General features: G+C 51.7%; 2 protein-coding genes across 5 annotated transcripts; one reads left to right on the top strand and one right to left on the bottom strand.

Moving 5' to 3' along the window:
* The first annotated feature begins 302 nt into the window (after nt 1-302).
* On the top strand, nt 303-15,718 carry ERCC1 (ERCC excision repair 1, endonuclease non-catalytic subunit). 4 transcript variants are annotated; one of them, XM_029243894.1, is made up of 10 exons: nt 303-454; nt 927-1,038; nt 2,043-2,258; nt 5,708-5,811; nt 6,840-6,939; nt 7,928-8,004; nt 13,462-13,561; nt 14,911-14,982; nt 15,210-15,278; nt 15,600-15,718. In XM_029243894.1, exons 1-10 carry the CDS (start codon nt 303-305, stop codon nt 15,651-15,653), a joined length of 1,056 nt encoding a protein of 351 aa, XP_029099727.1. In that variant the 3' UTR covers nt 15,654-15,718. The 4 variants fall into 4 exon arrangements, with proteins under 4 accessions (XP_029099727.1, XP_029099702.1, XP_029099711.1 ...); XM_029243869.1 differs by having other exon boundaries at nt 359-450; XM_029243878.1 differs by lacking the exon at nt 303-454 and adding an exon at nt 571-589.
* On the bottom strand, nt 15,543-18,016 carry CD3EAP (CD3e molecule associated protein). The gene is made up of 3 exons (XM_029243673.1): nt 17,945-18,016; nt 17,416-17,557; nt 15,543-17,245 (listed from the first exon to the last, which is right to left on the bottom strand). The coding sequence occupies exons 1-3, from the start codon at nt 17,976-17,978 to the stop codon at nt 15,832-15,834; spliced, it is 1,590 nt and encodes a 529-aa protein (XP_029099506.1). The 5' UTR covers nt 17,979-18,016; the 3' UTR covers nt 15,543-15,831.
* Nucleotides 18,017-18,153: the final 137 nt, after the last annotated feature.

The following is an 18,153-nucleotide window of genomic DNA, read 5'->3' as shown; positions in this document are numbered from 1 at the left end:
GGCAATGTATGTGGAATAAGAGAATGAGTGAATGGGGAAACTGAGGCTAAGTCAATGACAGAGCTGGAATTCAAACCCAAGTCTGTACTGAGAGAAGGAACCTAGTTTGATTACCCGCCATCCCTTCTCCCCTAAGACCTGCCCAGAGCCCAGGCACACAAGAGGAGCTCAATAAGAGCACTGAAATCAAACTGCTCGGCAACGGGAGACGCTGAGGGCCAGAGGCGGACAGCTCTCTCCAAACCCAGACCTCCGCAGTCCTCCAGAACCATAGAGAGCTGCGCGAGGAACCGCCTCTCTCGATGCTCTACGCCTTTGGGGAACGTCAGGAGCGGGCTGGAGGGCTAGAGAGGCCGGAAGTGCGACCAGCCTGGGGCTACGCTGGCCGCGCCGGCGGTGGGACGCCTCGGTCTCTCTCCTGTCTTTCCTTCGCGGCGCGGGGGCGAGGAGGTGAGTTCTCGGGACGCTGAGACCGCGGGGCTGGGTTGAGAGGGGCGTGGGGTTGAGACCGCCGGTGGCGATTGGCAGATGCAGAAGCCAATCAATCGTTACAATGTCTGAGAGTTTGAGAAGGTGGAGCGAGGGAAAGGTATCCTGGTGCGAGCCTTGGGGGCGGGGTGGACGGAGGTTTGGGGACAGTGGTCTGGCCTGGCAGACGGAAGGCGGGGAACAGTGAAGGCGGGGAGAATAGAAAGGTGGGACCCTGAAGGGTGTGGCGAAAGGAAAGTGTGTCCCGGTAAGGGGCGGGGCGAGCCGTAGGTGGAGGCTCGATGGGGCGGGGCCTTATAGAACCTGGGGCCCTGGGTGTCTGGACCTGGACGCGATGGAGCCCCTGGAATTTTTTTGGGGGTACGGCTGTGTCTGGGGGTTCCTTCTGGGGAATGTCGATGCTTCGCTCGCGCCCGACGCCACGGCTTTATTTTCAGGCCCCAGAAGGACCTTGCGATGGACGAAGAGAGAGTGGAGAAGCCCGCTGGCCCACCCACAAGGAAGAAATTCCTCATTCCAGTGGAAGAGGATGAGGTCCCTCCTCCCGGGGTAGGACTAGGAGATGGGGGGACTGCTGGGAGGCTTGGGGTGTGGTTGGGAGGAAGGGGGACAGGAAGGGGCCTGTGGGACCACAGTGTGGGTTAGGAAATGTTGGGGCCTGGGTCACTTTGAGAAGACAGTCTTTTGCCTTCTGCAAGTATCAGTTTCCTGTAAAAAGTAAAATGTCATGGTCAGGAGGGCTGAGGCAGCGGCTGCAAACTGGCAGCCAGGAAGTAGTCCTGAGATACGTTTACGTGGCCAGAACCCTGGTTCTGCAAGGAATGAATTTATTGCTGATAGTTGAGAATTGGAAGGTTTGGCAATTTTAAAGAAATCTGCACTTTTGACATCTTTTGGTAAATAAAGGATCTGGCAACACAGAGATCTCAATCCTACAGGAACACAATTGCCTGGTGATAAGTAGTGGCTGCCACCTATGTGCTAGGAAGAAAAAGAAAGTAGGCTAAGGATAGAGGGTGTGATGGGGGAGAAGAGCTACCTTAGATAGAACAGTCAAGGGAGGACCTCTTGGAGGAGATGATGCCTTTGCCAAAATGTGAAAGAAGTGAGTGAGCGAGCTATGCAACATCAGGGGGGAAGGGAACAGCCAGTGCAAAGGCCCTGAGGTCAGAGAGAATCTGATAAGTTTTAGGGCAGCAGGAAGGCCAGTGGGGCTGGAGTAGAGAAAGCCAGGCGGAAGACATAGAAGGTGAGGTCCTTGAGGCAAGGGGGCAGGGGCAGATCTTTACGAGGCTTGAGGACTGAAGTGACAGCTTTGGCTTTTACTCTGAGTAGGAACCACCTAAGGGCTCTGAGCAGAAGAGGAACATGATATGACTCAGTGTGGGGAGCAGACTGTGGGAGGTAAGGGCAGAGGCAGGTAACTGGTGAGGAGGTGACTGCAGTGGCCCAAGGGAGAGAAGATGGTGGTTGGGACCAGGGTAGAGGCCGAGGAGGTGGGGAGAGGTGGCTAGATTCAGATTTTGTATGCCCTCTCACACCTCTCCCCACAGGCCAAGCCCTTATTCAAATCCACACGGAGCCTGCCCACTGTGGAGACCTCACCCCAGCCGGCTCCTCAGACCTACGCCGAGTACGCCATCTCAGGACCTCCAGGAGGGTCTGGAGCCACACGCCCCATAGGGCCAGAACCCCTGGCAGGAGAGACCCCCAACCAGGCCCCCAAACCAGGAGCAAAATCCAACAGCATCATTGTGAGCCCCCGGCAGGTGAGGAGGGGGCTGGAGAAGTGGGGCTTTGGGGTTTCTGGTGGGAAACGTGGTTATAGGGAGGGCTTTCTAGTGGACAAGGAAGGAGTTCTGAGTTCTAGCCATTATGCTCTCAACAGCACCATTCATCCATTCAACTAGCGTGTGTGGGTTGAATATGCCCCATGTCTTAGTCTGTTCAGGCTTCTGTAACAAAAATACCATAGACTGGTGGTCTGAACACCGAACATTTATTTCTCACAGTTCTGGAGGCTGAGAAGTCCAAGATCAAGGCGCTGGCAGATTCGGTGTCTAGTGAGGACCCGCTTCCTGGTTCATAGACAGCCATCTTCTCACTGTGTCCTCACAGCGTAGGAAAGGGTGAGGGAGCTCTCTGGGGTCTCTTTTATAAGAGTGCTAGTCCCATTCATGAGGGCTGCACCTTCATGACCTAATCACCTCCCTTCACCTCCTAATATCATCACATTGGGGGGGTAGTATTTCAACCTATGAATTTTGGGGAGACACAGACATTCAGTCCATAGCACCCCAACTCTTACGGTTGGGGGCATGATGGTGTTCATGAAGCTACCTTTCCTGTTCCCAGGTTTGTCCATTTATTCAAAAACAGTTGAACACAGGCCCAAGTTTGAATCCCACTCTGCCACACAGTAGCTGTGTCATCTTGGGCATCATCTTGGGTGACTTAACCCCTCTGAGCCTTTAAAATGGGGGTTCACCCACTTACAATCCATAAATATCTTCAGAGGTTACCTGGTGCACTTCTAAGCTCTGGAGATTGCAGATAAAGTCTCTGCCATTGACGGGGCTGGCATTCTGGAAGGAGAGAGCAGCAGTGTACAGAGATAATAGTGGGACTCAAGAACATGAAATATGCTCAAAATTTTTAGCCATCAGGGAAATGCAAACCAAAACCACAATGAGATACCACGTCATACCCTAGAATCAAAAGGATAGACAATAACAAGGGTGGGGAGAGTGTTGGAGGAGTTGGAGCCCTCATACACTGCTGGTGGGAATGTAAAATGTTGCAGCCACTTTGGAAAACCGCCTGGCAGTTCCTCAGACATTTAAACATAGAGTTATCATATGACCTTGCAGTTCCACCTCTAGGGATATATGCAAGAGAAATGAAAATACGGTCAACCTTCTGCAACCATGGATACAAAACCCGCAGACACGGAGGGCCAACGGTACTACCTCATCTGTGGATTTTGATATCCAGGGGGTCCTGGGACCAATCCTCTGTGGATACTAAGGGACTACTGTCTTACGTCCACACAAAATCTAGTACACACATGTTCACAACAGCATTATTCACAGTAGCCAAAAAGTGGAAACAACCCAAATGTCTAGCAAATGATGACTGGTTTTTTTTCACTTAGCATAATGCTCTCAAGGTTCATCCATGTTGTAGCATGAATTAGTACTTCATTCCTTTTCGTTGCTAAATAGTATTCCATTGCATGGATATGCCAGTTTCTGTTTGTCCATTCATCCATTGATGGGCGTTCGGGTTGTTCATATTTCTCAATTATTATGAAAATGCTGCTGTGAACATTTGTGTACTGCTGTTAACATGTGTTTCCAGTTCTCTTGGGTATTTATCTAGGAGAGGATTTGCTGGGTCGTATGGTAACTGTATGTTTAACTTTCTCAGGTGCCCCCAACTGTCTTCTAAAAGGCTGCATCATTTTACATTCCCACCAGCAGTGGATGAAGGTTCCATTTTCTCACCATATCGTCACCACTTGTCATTGTCTGTCTTTTGGATTTCAGTCATTCTAATGGGTGTGAAGTGGACAAAATACTTCTTTAAAAATTAAAATTGGGATAAACAACAAGGTCCTACTGTATAGCACAGAAAATTATATACAATATCCTGTGATAAACCGTGATGGAAAAGAATATTTTAAAATGTATATATATATATATATATATATATATATATGTATAACTGAATCACTTTGCTGTACAGCAGAAATTAACATGACATTGTAAATCAACTGTGCTTCAATTTAAAAAAATAAATAAAATTGGATCCCGCCCCTCCCTTGCCCAAAGCCTGTCCATGGCTCCCAGTGGCTCAGGTTCAGATGGCCCAGAGCCTGTGGGACTTGGGACCCCTGCAGACCCTTCCCACCCCAGCTGCTCTGACCACTCCACAGTCCACCCCGAGAGCAGATACCACACCCTTATTAGAGCTGAATTCCACCTCACGTGGTAATTACACGTTCGTCCCTGAGATGCTTTTGTTTAATGTCTGTGTCCCCCACGAGGGCAGGGATCTATGTCCTCTTGGTCACGGCTGTATCCCCAGCACTTAGACACACAGTAGGCACTCAGATACCTGAATAGATCAGAGCTTGACCTGCTCAAAGTATTTTGGTCTTGGGCTACAGGGTAGAGCATGAGGCGGGGGTTTACTTATTTCTTTTGGCTGCGTTGGGTCTTCATTGCTGCGCGTGGGCTTTTTCTAGTTGCGGCGAGCGGGGGCTACTCTTCGTCACAGTGCGCGGGCTTCTCATTGCAGTGACATCTCTTGTTGCAGAGCACGGGCTCTAGGCGCGTGGGCTTCAGTAGTTGTGGCACATGGGCTCAGTAGTTGTGGCTCGCGGGCTTAGTTGCACCGCGGCTTGTGGGATCTTCCCGGACCAGGGATCCAGCGCGTGTCCCCTGTATTGGTAGGTGGATTCTTAACCACCGTGCCACCAGGAAAGTCTGTGAGGGGTGTTTAGAGAGAGGAGTCTGCTGGGCAGATACCAGGCTTTCGGGGCTCTAACCCTGTGGAGGGTCACAGGCCACGGTGAGGAGCTTCCTCCTGAGGGCACTGGGAAGCCATGGCAGGGCTTAGAGCTGGAGAGGGGCAGCTTTGTGCTTTAGGAAGAGCCGTCTGGCTCCTGTTTGGAGGGTGGCCAGGAGGGGATACCACTGGGGCAGGAGACCAGGAGGAGGTGGGGTGGAGGCCATGGCAGTGGAGGGGGAGGAATTCATGGGGGATGCTTAGAAGGTAGATGTCCCACCTGGTGGATGAGGGGGAGAGGGAAGCTTGTAGGACAAGGCCTGGGTCTCTGGATGGTGGGGCCGGCCCTGAGTTGGGGCTGGGAGGGGGAGCAGGTGTGGAGGCCAGTGCCGAGTGCAGTGAGGTAGATCCCTGGGGACAGGTGTCCAGTGGACCAAGGACATACGAGCTGGGGCTGGGGACAGGGCTGAGCTGGAGAGAGACCCAGGGACCCTTTAGTTAAGGCCTAGGGCCAGGGAGGAGGGGCCTAGGTCAGAGCCCCAGTACCAAGAACATTCCAGGCTGCGGAGGAGGAGGAGTCTGGGGAGAGGAGGAGGGCAGAGCTGGAGAAGCCCCGGGTGCAAAGCAGGAGGTGGGGGGAGGGGCCCTGGGGTGGCGGTGGGCCCAGGGTCACTCTGCTAATGGCTTCCGTTCTCCCTCCCCCCAGAGGGGCAACCCTGTGCTGAGGTTTGTGCGCAACGTGCCCTGGGAGTTTGGCGATGTGCTTCCCGATTACGTGCTGGGCCAGAGCACCTGTGCCCTCTTCCTCAGGTGAGCTCTGGGGGCCACCCACCCTCAAGATGGCCTGCGAGGGCTGTGCTCTGGGTGTTCTCAGCCATCGTATGGGAGACCTCTGGGCACGGCCCGGGCCTAGGTGTGACCCTGTGTGGGAGGCAGAGATCTTGGCTTAGAGGTGTCGGAAGCAAGAGCTGGGCCCCGGACTCTCGGTCTGAGGGAGGAGGGACCGGGGGCCTGGATCCTGGGTCTGAGGGAGGAGGGCCCGGGGGCCTGGATCTTGGGGCTGAGGGAGGAGGGGCCGGGAGTCTGGATCCTGGGTCTGAGGGAGGAGGGGCCGGGGGTCTAGATGCTGGGTCTAAGGGGGGGGGGGCCGGGGGCTGGGATCCGGGGTCGGGGGGGGGAGGCGCCAGGGGTCTGGATCCTGGGTCTGAGGGAGGAGGGGCCGGGCGCCTGGACTCTGGGGCTGCGGGAGGAGGGGGACTCATGTCCTGGACACCAGGACTGGAGCCAGGATTTCTGTAACTTTCGCCACAGTTAAATAAGTTTCCCTCCACTCCTGGGGGCCCCTCTCCAGACAGGGGAAGTGAAACTTCTAAGTTCCTGTCCTCCCTGCAGTGTATGAGAGCTGCTATAGCAGACACGTCCCTTTGTTCCTGGGTGGCAAAGCCACCCCACCCCGTCCGTGCCAGCGCACTCTGTGGTCAAAGCAGGCAGTCCCGGGGATGGGCCCTGCTTCCCAAGACCAGCTGTGCAGCACCACCCCCTGACCCCGGTATACACTCTCTAGGGTTTCCTGGTCTCCACCTGAAACCTAAAGTCCTTCTCTTCCTAGGTGAAGAATCTGGGGGTCCACCCTTCCAAGGAGTCAGAGCCAGGCATCCCTCACTGCCAGTCCCCGCATGCCCCTTTCTTGAAGGGTAACCTTGGGCAAGTCACTTAACCTCTCTGAGCCTCAGATCTGCCTGTGCTCCCCAAGCCCTCTGCCTTCCAGCAAGAGGGGAGAAGGGCTTCTGGAGTCTCTTAGCTGGAGACCTACCAACCCTCCCTCTCCCACCCCCCAGCCTCCGTTACCACAGCCTCCACCCAGACTACATCCATGGGCGGCTGCAGAGCCTGGGGAAGAGCTTCGCCCTGCGGGTCCTGCTCGTCCAGGTGGATGTGGTAAGCAGGGGTCGCTCCTCCATGGGCCTCACTGCCCCCATCTGTGAAATGGGGAGCCTTGGGCCTCCTGGTTGCCTGGTAGACTGTTGAATCTCTTCTAAGGAGAAATGCAAGTTGGAACCCCAGTGGGGAATTTCTCACATCTGAGATGGACAGCTGTGTTGGCCAGGAGGTGGAGGGTCAGATTACCCGTCTCCTCCTTCCCCACTCCCCCTTCAACCAGGCCCTGGCCTCTGCCACTTCAATACTTCTTGAACCTGTTTCATTCTATCCTCACAGCCGGGCCCTGATCCAGGCCCTTTCCCCTCTTGCCTGGGTCCCTGCCCCAGCCTCTTTTCTTGTCTTGTGGCCTCCAGCTTCGACCCTGCAGTAGTCAGAGGGGTCTTCTGGCACACAGATCTGATGTCCCAACCCCTCCGTGATCCCCTAGTGCCCTCCATGGCCCGTGAGGCCCAGTGTCACCCGATCCCTGCCCAACTCTCCTGGTTCATCTCTAAGCTTCCACGTGATCACCCTTTCATTTCACAGCCTCCATCCCATAGTGGTGAATTGTATTTCCTCAAGCCTTTCCCCTCCCTTCTTTGCACACGCTGTTCCCTATGCCTGGAATTCCCTTTTCTGCTCTCTGTTGCCCTCACTCCTCATCCTCCTTCAGGTCCCAGCTCAGATATCCCCTCCTCTAGGAAGCTCTCCCTAATCCCCCAGGTAGGACAGACGCTCCTCTGGCTCTCCCACCCCAGCGCTGGCCACTCTTGAGTCATCACTGACTGGGGACTGTCTGTCCCCCTCATCACACTGTGAGTCCCAGGAAGGCACAACCAGGGCTGTCCCGGTCACTGCTGGGTCCTGCACAGGCTGGGCACCCAGTTGGAGATTAGGGAGTGTCAGTTGAGTGAAAGGCTCTTGGCACCCTAAGCTGCTCTGCTTCCAAGACTATAATTCTTTGCTTTCTCCCAGATCCCTCATTCTAATTTTCTTCTCTACTCAGAAAGATCCTCAGCAGGCCCTCAAGGAACTGGCTAAGATGTGCATCCTGGCCGACTGCACCCTGATCCTTGCCTGGAGGTGAGATGGAGGCTCCCCTCCCAGGTCAGGCTCTATCCTGAGAGTTATTGCCCCTTCTGCCCCCAAATCTTCCCAGCCCTTCTTCCTCCCATGAACTCTCTGTGTGAGTCTGGTCCAGGCACTGCCTCTCTGGGCTTCAATTTCTTTATCTGTAAAGTAGGGTCTTAATATCTTTCTTATAGGGTTGTAGGCACAAAAGCAGGTGACATACATCAAATCCCAGGACCATACTAGGCACTTATGAGTTAGACATAAAATCTGGCTGAATAATTAATTTCAAGTCTAGGTTTCTAAAGACTATTTTGATTGGCTCTCCAATAGGGAAAAGAAGACATCCCTTCCTCACACCATAATCAGAACAAAATCTTGATAATTGTAGACACAAAAAGCAAAACTACAGTAAAAGTATTCAAAGAAATCTTATAAAATATATATATATTTATTATGATCCTGTGGTAGGGAAAGTCTTCCAAAACAAGACCCAAAACCTAGACACCATAAAGGAAAAGGTTACCCAATTTGAGCAAATTAAAAATTTAAAACTTCCAGATGGTAAGAGATACTGTAAACAAAGTTAAAAGACAAGTGACAAACTAAGAGAAAATACTTGTTATATATATATAAAACAAAGACTTATGATCCCTAATTTATATACGTATATATAAATTTTATATTTATACAGTTCAAATATATATAAATATTTATATTCATAGGAGTGTATTTAAACATTTATCACATGTTTACATGTATATATACATATATATATGTGTATATATACATATATATATATAAAGAGCCTCTTACAATTCAGTAAGAAAAAAATAGCCCGATTTTTAAAAGTCTAACGCAGGTTGCGAAGAACACATGAAAAGACTGTCAGCCACACAGCTTATCAGGAAAAGTAAATTTTCAAAGAATGAGGTGTTATTTTTCACCCATTAATTTGGTGAAAACGTCAGATGGATAATATGAAAGGGGCACCTGCATGTTTGGTTGGCAGGAGACTTCACGGGCTATTAAAACAGGAAACAGACACACTCTTCAACGCAGAAATTCCCCCACTCGGAATGTCTCCCCTTCGATCATCCCTCCCTGGGTGTGCAGATCCACAGTGGCATGGGCCTTCCTGGCACCATCCGTGCAGTAAGCTGCAGGACCAAACAGGATGATAGTTTAATTTATGTGTAAAAGGAAGGAAAGTGAGCCGTGTTTATGAACAGATACAGATGTGAACAAACTGAAGGGGCTCCAAGGGGTCCAAGCTGGGAACAGCGTTGAACCTTGCGAATGGCACAAGGGGAGGTCCTGAGGGGCGGGAGACTTCTATCCTCTGCCCTTCTCTTTTCTTCTGAATATGAAATGGTTAGTTTCTTTTGTTAAAGAATAGGTAGCATATTCATGTAGTTAAAAAATCAGAGGTGATTATATATATACTGTATATATATTATATAAGTATGTATAAGTATTATAAAATGTAAGTATATAAATATTATAAGTGTATATAAGTATATATGAGTATATACATAAGTAATATATAAGTATAATACATTTATATAAGTTATATATTTTATAAGTATATATAATATATACCTATATCATATAAGTATATATACTAAGATATATAATCACTTCTGAGTTTTGAACTACATATATTATATATATATATATACCATTTTTATATTGCTTTCAGATACTGTATATGTGTATACAATATATATATAAATGGTAGTATATGCCCTTAAAAGTCTCTCTCTTCTGCCCCTTCTCTCCCACTCTACTCCCCTCACCCTTACAGGTCACCATTATTGTTGGTTTCTTTATTTCCTTCCAACGTTTCTATAAAGCGCAAACACGTGTGAAAACATGTTAATTTTCTTTCTCAGACAGAAGTAAGCCTAGTATATATACCGTTCTGTGCCTTGTGTGGTCACGTCATTATCTGGGTCTTTTCTGTATCAGTGTAGAGAGCAGCCTCATTATTTTTTATAGCTGTATAGTATTCTAATATAGTGTCCACATAAAAAAACTAATAGACTTCTTTTTAGAGAAATTTTAAGTTTACAGAAAAATTGGAAAGTACAGAGAGTTCCCACATACCCCCTCTCCCCCTGCACACAGTTTGTGCAATTATTTATATCTTGTATTAATTAGTGTGGTACATTTGTTACAACTGATGAACTAATATTCAGATACCGTTATTATTAACTAAAGTCCACAGTTTACATTAGGGTTCTCTGTGTTTACATGCTATGGGTGTGATGTGTCCATAGTTACTGTTTTACAGAATAATTTCACTGCCCTGAAAGGTCCTCTGTGCTCCCCCTTTTCATCCCTTTCTTCCCCCAACCCCTGGCAACCTCTGACCTTTTGACTGTCTCGGTAGCTTTGCCTTTTCTAGGATGTCATATAGTTGGAATCATACAGTATGTAGCTGAAATAGAAGAATCCACAGTTCTCCTCGTGTGTTTGGAAAACCCAGTTCTTCATCCTGTGCGTCTCCTTTACTCCTCACACAAAGCCCTTCACTGCTGGCCACCAAATATGTGGAGGATTTTCCCCACACCAAGCAGTTCTCTGCCAGCTGGGTGTCCTACAGCTTAGCTCAGTTCTGACACTGTCTACCTGGAGATACCGTCAGATCCCACAGGTTAAGGGCTCGCAGCGCTGCCCCATCACACACACACTGCAGGCGCCAGTCGCAAGCCCAGGAAATCCCCTGTGCTCTGACCAGCCGGCTATAGGTCAGGACCTCCAATGACCCCTTCCTCAGGTTTGATTATTTTGCTAGCGCAGCTCACAGAACTCAGGGAAACACTTACTTCTGCTTACCAGTTCCTTAAAGGATATGATAAAGGACATGGATGAAGAGGTACATAGGGCAAGGTCTGGGGAGGGGCCTGAGCCCCTGTGGAGCTGGGGTGTGTCACTCTCCCGGTGTGGATGTGTTCGCCAGCCTGGAAGCTCCCCAAACCCCGGTACTAGTGTTGGGATTTTATGGAGGCTTCTCACGTAGGCATGATCACTTATTAACTCCATTTCCAGCCCCTCTCCCCTCTGGAGGATCGGGGGTGGGGCTGAAAATTCCAAGCTTCTAATCCTGGCTTGGACTTTCTGGCTACCAACCCCCATCCAGGAGCCATCCAGAGTCACCTCAGAGGAACAAAAGATGCTCCTGGCGTTCTTATCACTTAGGAATTTACAAGGGTTCGGAGCTCTGTGCCTTTTTGCCTTCGTTGGATCGTTGCTGCGCGCGGGCTTGCTCTAGTTGCAGCGAGCGGGGGCTACTCTTTGTTGCGGTGCGTGGGCTTCTCATTGCGGTGGCTTCTCGTTGTGGAGCACGGGCTTCAGTAGTTGTGGCTCGCGGGCTCTAGAGCGCAGGCTCAGTAGTCTGGCACACAGGCTCAGTTGCTCTGTGGCATGTGGGATCTTCCCGGACCAGGGCTCGAACCCGTGTCCCCTGCATTGGCAGGCGGATTCTTTTTTTTTTTTTTTTTTTTTTTTGCGGTACGCGGGGCTCTCACTGTTGTGGCCTCTCCCGTTGCAGAGCACAGGCTCCGGACGTGCAGGCTCAGCGGCCATGGCTCACGGGCCCAGCCGCTCCGCGGCATGTGGGATCTTCCTGGACCGGGGTATGAACCCACGTCCCCTGTGTCTGCAGGCGGACTCAACCACTGCGCCACCAGGGAAGCCCTGGCAGGCGGATTCTTAACCACTGTGCCACCAGAGAAGTCCTAGCAATAGGCTTTTAAGGTTCCTCTATGTCTTTTCATATCTTGGTAATTCATTTGCTATTTCAGCTATATAGTATTTTCATTTTCAGCTATATAATATTCTACCGTGTAGATGGACCAGCTCTGTAGCCCCCTAATGGTGGACACTTGGGTGGATTTCCAAGCTTTTGCTGGTACCAGCAACACTCCCACTACTGCCCTGAACCCCAGGAATGGGTATTTAGGCCAAAGGGTAAATGTATTTGTAATTCTGTGCCCTCCCTGGGGGTGTGTTACCTCTACACTGTTTGACTATTTGGAAAAATGTATTTATGTATTAATTGTATATTAAAACAAAAGCAAGTATAAAAATTGCTCTTTTTGCTGTGGGAAGTAGCACAGTGGAGTATAGAGAGCCCAGCCAGGTGAGACAGACCCACTGAAGGAGCTGTCTCTCCTCCTCGCCGTGTGATCTTGGGCAATGCTGGTCTGTTTCCCCCTCCTCGTAATGGATTGAAAATAACTGCCTTATAGGATCTCTCAGGAGAGCTTCTGAACATAAAGGGCTTTGGACAGTGCCTGGAATGCAGCTGGGACCCCACACAGGGTATATTTCCCATGTCTTTACATCCAAACTAGGGAATGTTTTGGACCCATTAAGTAAATGAGATTGACCTCCATCTGTGGATGTGGAAGGATGTCCTGGTTGTACTGTGGAGCAAAAGTGAAAGCAAGGAAGCGGATACAGCGCGCTAACTTGTGTGTCCTGAACAAATGATTAATAACAATAACAATAATAATCCCCGCTACAGCGAGAGGAGAGCAACAAAGCCCATGGAAAAAACACAGAATTAGAAAACTGAGTGTTTCTTTCAAAAATATAAATCAACGTTTAATCAACAAACATTGCTCACGAGCTAGACTTTGAAGGCTAAGGAAATGCCTCAAGACAAATACTTTATTTCCACTCAACTCAATATCCTCGAGTTCCAAAGAGAAAAAAGACCAGCTTTTCCCTGTTCCTTTATTCCACACACAGACAGTCCCTTTTAATGATTTAGTTGTTTCAACTACCTTTGAAACAGTTAATTACGTGTCAAAAAAACCCCAGTGCCTAATGGGAAAATGAATGGCGATTGTGAAGTTGGGTTAGTTGTGGTAAAAGATTCAGCAGTCAGGGTCCGGAGCTTTTTCCTTTTGAAGGTGTGCTACATGAAAGACCTTCAAAGCTCCATTTTTCTTGGTAGTGGGAGCTGACTGCTTCATGAGGTTGTCTTCCTGTGGTTGGGAAAAGAAATGGTACTTTTGGTTTTTCTCTCTCTCGAACCTGGCCAAACTCTGTGCACCGACCTCCCTCCCAGAAGAGCTAACATTTCTTAAATAGACTTCTAAGCGCCAGGTGTGGCACTTAGCGTGGACTCATTTAATTGTCAGCCTAATTGTCAATTGTCCCCCACTTTACAGATGAGGAAACCGAGGCCCAGAGAGATGAAAACCATTGGCCCAGGGTAACTCAGGTGGGAAGCGGGGCCTGAACCTAACTGGTCAGGCTCCCATCCTCTGGCCCTTAGTCAGAAAAGATGTGTTAAGATGCACCAAGCAAGGGTTACCGCCAGGGGACATTTTGGGGGAGGTTGAGAACATTCATTCCTCTATACATTAGAGTTTGGAATTCTTGGAGTCAGCAAATGAAATTAATCTAAAACATGACCCCTCCTTCCCCTGACCCGAATGTCTCTCACCCCAGCCCTGAGGAGGCCGGGCGGTACCTGGAGACATACAAGGCTTACGAGCAGAAGCCGGCGGACCTCCTGATGGAAAAGCTGGAGCAGGACTTCGTCTCCCGGGTGAGGCCACCTCACCTCCCTGCCTGGGCCTCCCCCTAGCTCCTCCTTGGGGGTATGAGCTGCAGTTCTGATCTCGAGTCATACCTCTCCCTCCCCGACCCCACCCTCAGCTTCCAGTCCCTTCTCCTGCCCAAACAGCAGCGAGAGGGGTCTTCCTAAGCACAAACCTGATCCTGCCCTTTCCTGCTCAAAACCCTCCCGTGGCTCCCCAGTGCCCTCATCATGCTCTCCAAGGCCTTGCCTATTTCACCCGGCAGCCCCGTCTGCCCCCTGCCCCCGCATTCTGTCGCTTCTCTGTGCCTGTTCCCTCTGCCTTGATTAGATCCCTAATCCCATCTTTCCCCATCTCAGCTCTAATGCTTCCTTCTCCAGGAAGTCCTCCCGGATACCCAGGCCAGGTCAAGGGCCCCCCCGCTGGGCTCCCTCAGTCCCAGCCCTGTCTGGGTCACCGTGTCTGTAACTGATTTGTCTCCCGAACTGGACTGGGAGCCCCAGGAGGGCAGGGCTGGGGCTGTCTCGATCCCTGCTGTGTCCCCAGCACCACTGAACAGTCAGTGAGTGCTCAGGGAGTATTTGCTGAACGAACTGTTGAATCTGGGCTCCAATGATAGAGTAATGGAGGATGTCCACAGCCACCCCTGAGGTGGGTACTATGAGGACCCCCATTTGCCTGCAAACGGAGGCCCAGAGAGGTCAGTTCCCTTGCCCAGGGTGTCACAGGGAGTAAGCAGTGGGGCCTGGTTTTGAACTCGGGTACAACTTCAGAGCCTGTGGTCTGTGCCCAGGGCAGAACCAACTCAAGATAAATGGCGTTTATCTTCGAATCACATGACCAACACCCTCTCAGCTAGTTGGGGATCACTCTGAGATGACTTTTTTTTTTTTAATTAATTACTATTTAGTTTTGGCTGTGTTGGGTCTTTGTTGCTACGCACGGGCTTTCTCTAGTTGTGGCGAGCGGGGGCTACTCTTCGTTGTGGTGCGCGGGCTTCTCATTGCAGTGGCTTCTCTTATTGCAGAGCATGGGCTCTAGGTGAGCAGGCTTCAGTAGTTGTGGTGCACGGGCTTAGTTGCTCCGTGGCATGTGAGATCTTCCCAGACCAGGGCTCGAACCCATGTCCCCTGCCTTGGCAGGTGGATTCTTAACCTCTGTGCCACCAGGGAAGTCCCCGAGATGACCTTTTAATCATTAGAACACATAATCAAAAAACATGCCCCCAAAGCATTTACTGAGCTCCTCCCGCATGCAGGGCAGTCTGGGGATACAGCAGTGACCCAGTGCCGCCCTCACAGACTCAGTCTTGTTCTCCTTTCTTCCAATCCACCTCTGCCCCCTCCTTCCCTTCCAGGTGACTGAATGTCTGACCACCGTGAAGTCAGTCAACAAAACGGACAGTCAGACCCTCCTGACTACTTTTGGGGTAACGAACAATTCCCTTGTGCCGACTGGCATTTCTACCCCCTTTGCTTTTTGAGGAAGCCCCCTGCGTCCCTTCTACCTCCCTGTCCTCTCCCCCATCCTTCCTGCCTCCCCTGCCCTCCTGCAGGATATCAGTTCCTTCCAGGAATATTTTACACCCCTCATCAGCTGGGGCAGGGGAGAGTTTTGTGTTCACCTCCCCTGATCGTTCGCTCCTACCTTCCTCAGTCTCTGGAACAGCTCATAGCTGCATCGCGGGAAGATCTGGCCTTGTGCCCAGGCCTGGGGCCCCAGAAGGTAAGAGCCCTGGGAATGGGCTTGAGGGGTTGGGGGCAGGAGGGAGCCCCAAATAAATGGGACCTCAGACCCCAAAGTTCTGAGGTTTCAGAAGGCCCACAGTGCCTCTCCTACAGATGGGGAAAACTGAGGCCCAGAGAGGGTGTGGACCAGCCCAACCTCACACAGCCAGTCTGGGATAGAATCCAGATCAGGCTACTTCTCTCCTAGCCCCCCGAGTCCCCTCCAAGCTAGGAGGAAAAGAACCAAAAGCCCACTCCAATGTATCAAACAAATGGCTCATTTAATGACCGCTTCCTTTTCTTTCTCCCTCCCCTCCAGGCTCGAAGGTTGTTTGATGTCTTACACGAGCCCTTCTTGAAAGTGCCCCGATGACCTCTGCTGCCAAGGAGGCCCTTGGTATAACAATAAAGCACTTTCCTGGTCCAGGCTCAGGCTGGTGTGCTGGTGTGGTCAGTGGGAGTGGGGGTCTTCTCTGCTCTCGCCTTCTGATGGCCCAGGTGGCCACTTTCAGCTTGTCTGAGTTGCAGTCATCCGTTTCGCTGACGGAGACTTACACGGGATCCTGCTGCGGCTTCTTCTTCCTCTTCCTCTCCTGTCCCGTGGGAGCCACCTCCCCAGACTCGGGATTCAGCAGTGGCTCTGGCATCTCCTCCTGGGATGCTGTCTCTGGCACCCAGCTTTCCTGGCCCCGCTTTTTCTTCTTCTTGGTAGATGCCGGATCGGCCCCGGCCTCAGACTGCCCCTCACGTGGCAGCTCAGGCTCCATCATCTCACCTTGTGGGTTAATCGTCTCAGTCCCTGGCTCTGTCGCTTTGTGCCCTCTTTCTTTCTTCTTCTTTTTCTTGGTGGATGCTCGAGCTGCCTGAGGCTCGGGCTCCATCACCTCTTCCTGTGGCTCCACCACCTCTGTCCCTGGCTCCGTCATTGCATTCTGTCGTTTTCCTTTTTTCCTTCTCTTTTTGGGGGATGCCAGAACTGCCTCAGCCTGTGGCTCCACTTCCTGTGGCAGCTCAGGCTCTATCATCTCCCCTGGGAGCTCCAGAGGTTTCATCTCTGGCTCTATAACCTCAGTCCCTGGCTCCCTCATCACTTTGTACCCCTTTTCTTTTTTCTTCTTCTTCGAGGACGGCAGTGGGATGGCTTCCTCCCGTGGCTCCATCTTCACCTGCAGCTGAGGCTCAACTATCGTCCCCTCCACCGGCTCCATCCCTTCTGTCCCCGTCTGCTTCTTCCTCTTCTTGCTGGGGGATAGGACTGTCTCTTCCAGAGGCTCACTTTTGACCATGAGTTCCAGCTCCACTGTCTTTTCTTCTGACTCCAGCACCCCCATTTCTGGCTTGACCATTTCTACCTCTTTGGGCTTCTTTTTCCTCTTCTTGCTGGTGGCTGGGGACAGTGCTCCCAGAGGCTCCAGCATCTCAGCAGCAGGCTCTGTTGCCAGTGGCTCTGTCACCTCCAGGTCTTTCAGCTGCTGCTTTTTTTTCTTCTTCCCCACATCCACCTCTGAGGACCCCAAAGCTGTGTCCACCTCCAGGGCCCCAGGCTCATTCACTGCCTCCTGAGGAACTGAGGCCTCTGACACATGCCTCTTCTTTTTCCTCTTCCCGGAAGCCAGTGACTTAAACGCCAAGACTGATCCAGGCCCTGTGACTGGTGGGCTGCCTCCAAAGGCACAGAACCGAGGCTTCAGGCCAGGGGGGATCTGTGGTGGGGGATTTGCTGGAATGGGCTGCAGCAGGGTCCCTGTTAGGGATTCCTGGGGACCCTCAAAAATCCTCAGGCTGCCCTGTAGCGCCGGGGCAGAGGTGAGTCCCCCTCCCGCCTCTGCTGACGGGGCCAGCAGGGTTGCGCCTCCTCCAGCCTGAGGGCCACTGCTGCTGAGGACCCGGTAGCGGTGCCGCTTGCCTGCCAACTTGCCCTTCAAGATACGGGAGCCAGAGAGAGGCACGAGTCGCCCATTGAGGCTGAAGGGAGAAAGGGGGAGGGCAGAAACTTGGTCAGATTCTTTTGGTGGGACGGGGCAGCAGCTGAGAAGCAGCATTTCTGGGTTCCCCAGGAAAGCCCCTCTAAATTCCCCCCAGGTTCAGCCACTGGGGTGAGGAGTATTCCTGCTAAGTGGCATGGGACAACTCACCAGTCTGGGGCGAAGTCTACAGGGGCCTGGATAAGCCACAGTTCTGTATCTGGGCCAGTCAACGCCTCCAAAGAGAAACGAGTGTGCTCTGAGGCTGGGGGTGTCGCAGTAAAGTTGGGAGGACAAGAAAACCGAGCAGCACCTGCAGAAGGGTAAACGGGAGTCTGCTGACACTTAATTGCTGGTCCAATCCTCCAGGGCGCCTATTGGTCCATTGGTCCCAACTTCCTGAGGGTCCCAGTCCTCTAACCGCGACTTTCCTCTCTCCCGTCTGTCCACCAGAGGCGCACCTATATCCGCCGACCCAACCCTTGTTCTCTCCACTGCTGTTCCCGCCCCCCCGCCAAAATATCTTCTCTCTATTCTAATTCCCCGCCCCCCCTGCCCGCCATCCCCCGGGGGATACACTCTCCGCTGATCCTGCCTCCGAAGATGTCCCTTTTTCCGTCCGAACGCTCCAGGGTACCCCTTTTTCTCCTCCCGCCAGACAACTCTCTGCACCCTGTCGGCCCGCCATGAAGCAACTCACCGCCGGACGGGGTCCCCGCCATCCCGGGACCCATGCCTCAGACCTAGCAGCCAGAGCCACTCAGGCCCCGCCGCCGACCACGTGGAACCAAAGGGGTGGGGCCTCATCTGGGAGCGTCCATGTGGCACCAGGGCGCGGGAGGTGTCGCTCGGAGCCCCCTCGCTCTGTGAGCACAAGTGGGGGAAATTTCCACTTGTGCACAGCAGACT

The sequence above is a fragment of the Monodon monoceros genome, unplaced genomic scaffold, assembly GCF_005190385.1.
Source record: "Monodon monoceros isolate NGI ecotype Baffin Bay Population unplaced genomic scaffold, NGI_Narwhal_1 Super_Scaffold_10, whole genome shotgun sequence".
In the NCBI taxonomy this organism is placed as follows: domain Eukaryota; kingdom Metazoa; phylum Chordata; class Mammalia; order Artiodactyla; family Monodontidae; genus Monodon; species Monodon monoceros.
This window is presented reverse-complemented; position numbering and strand designations above follow the sequence as displayed.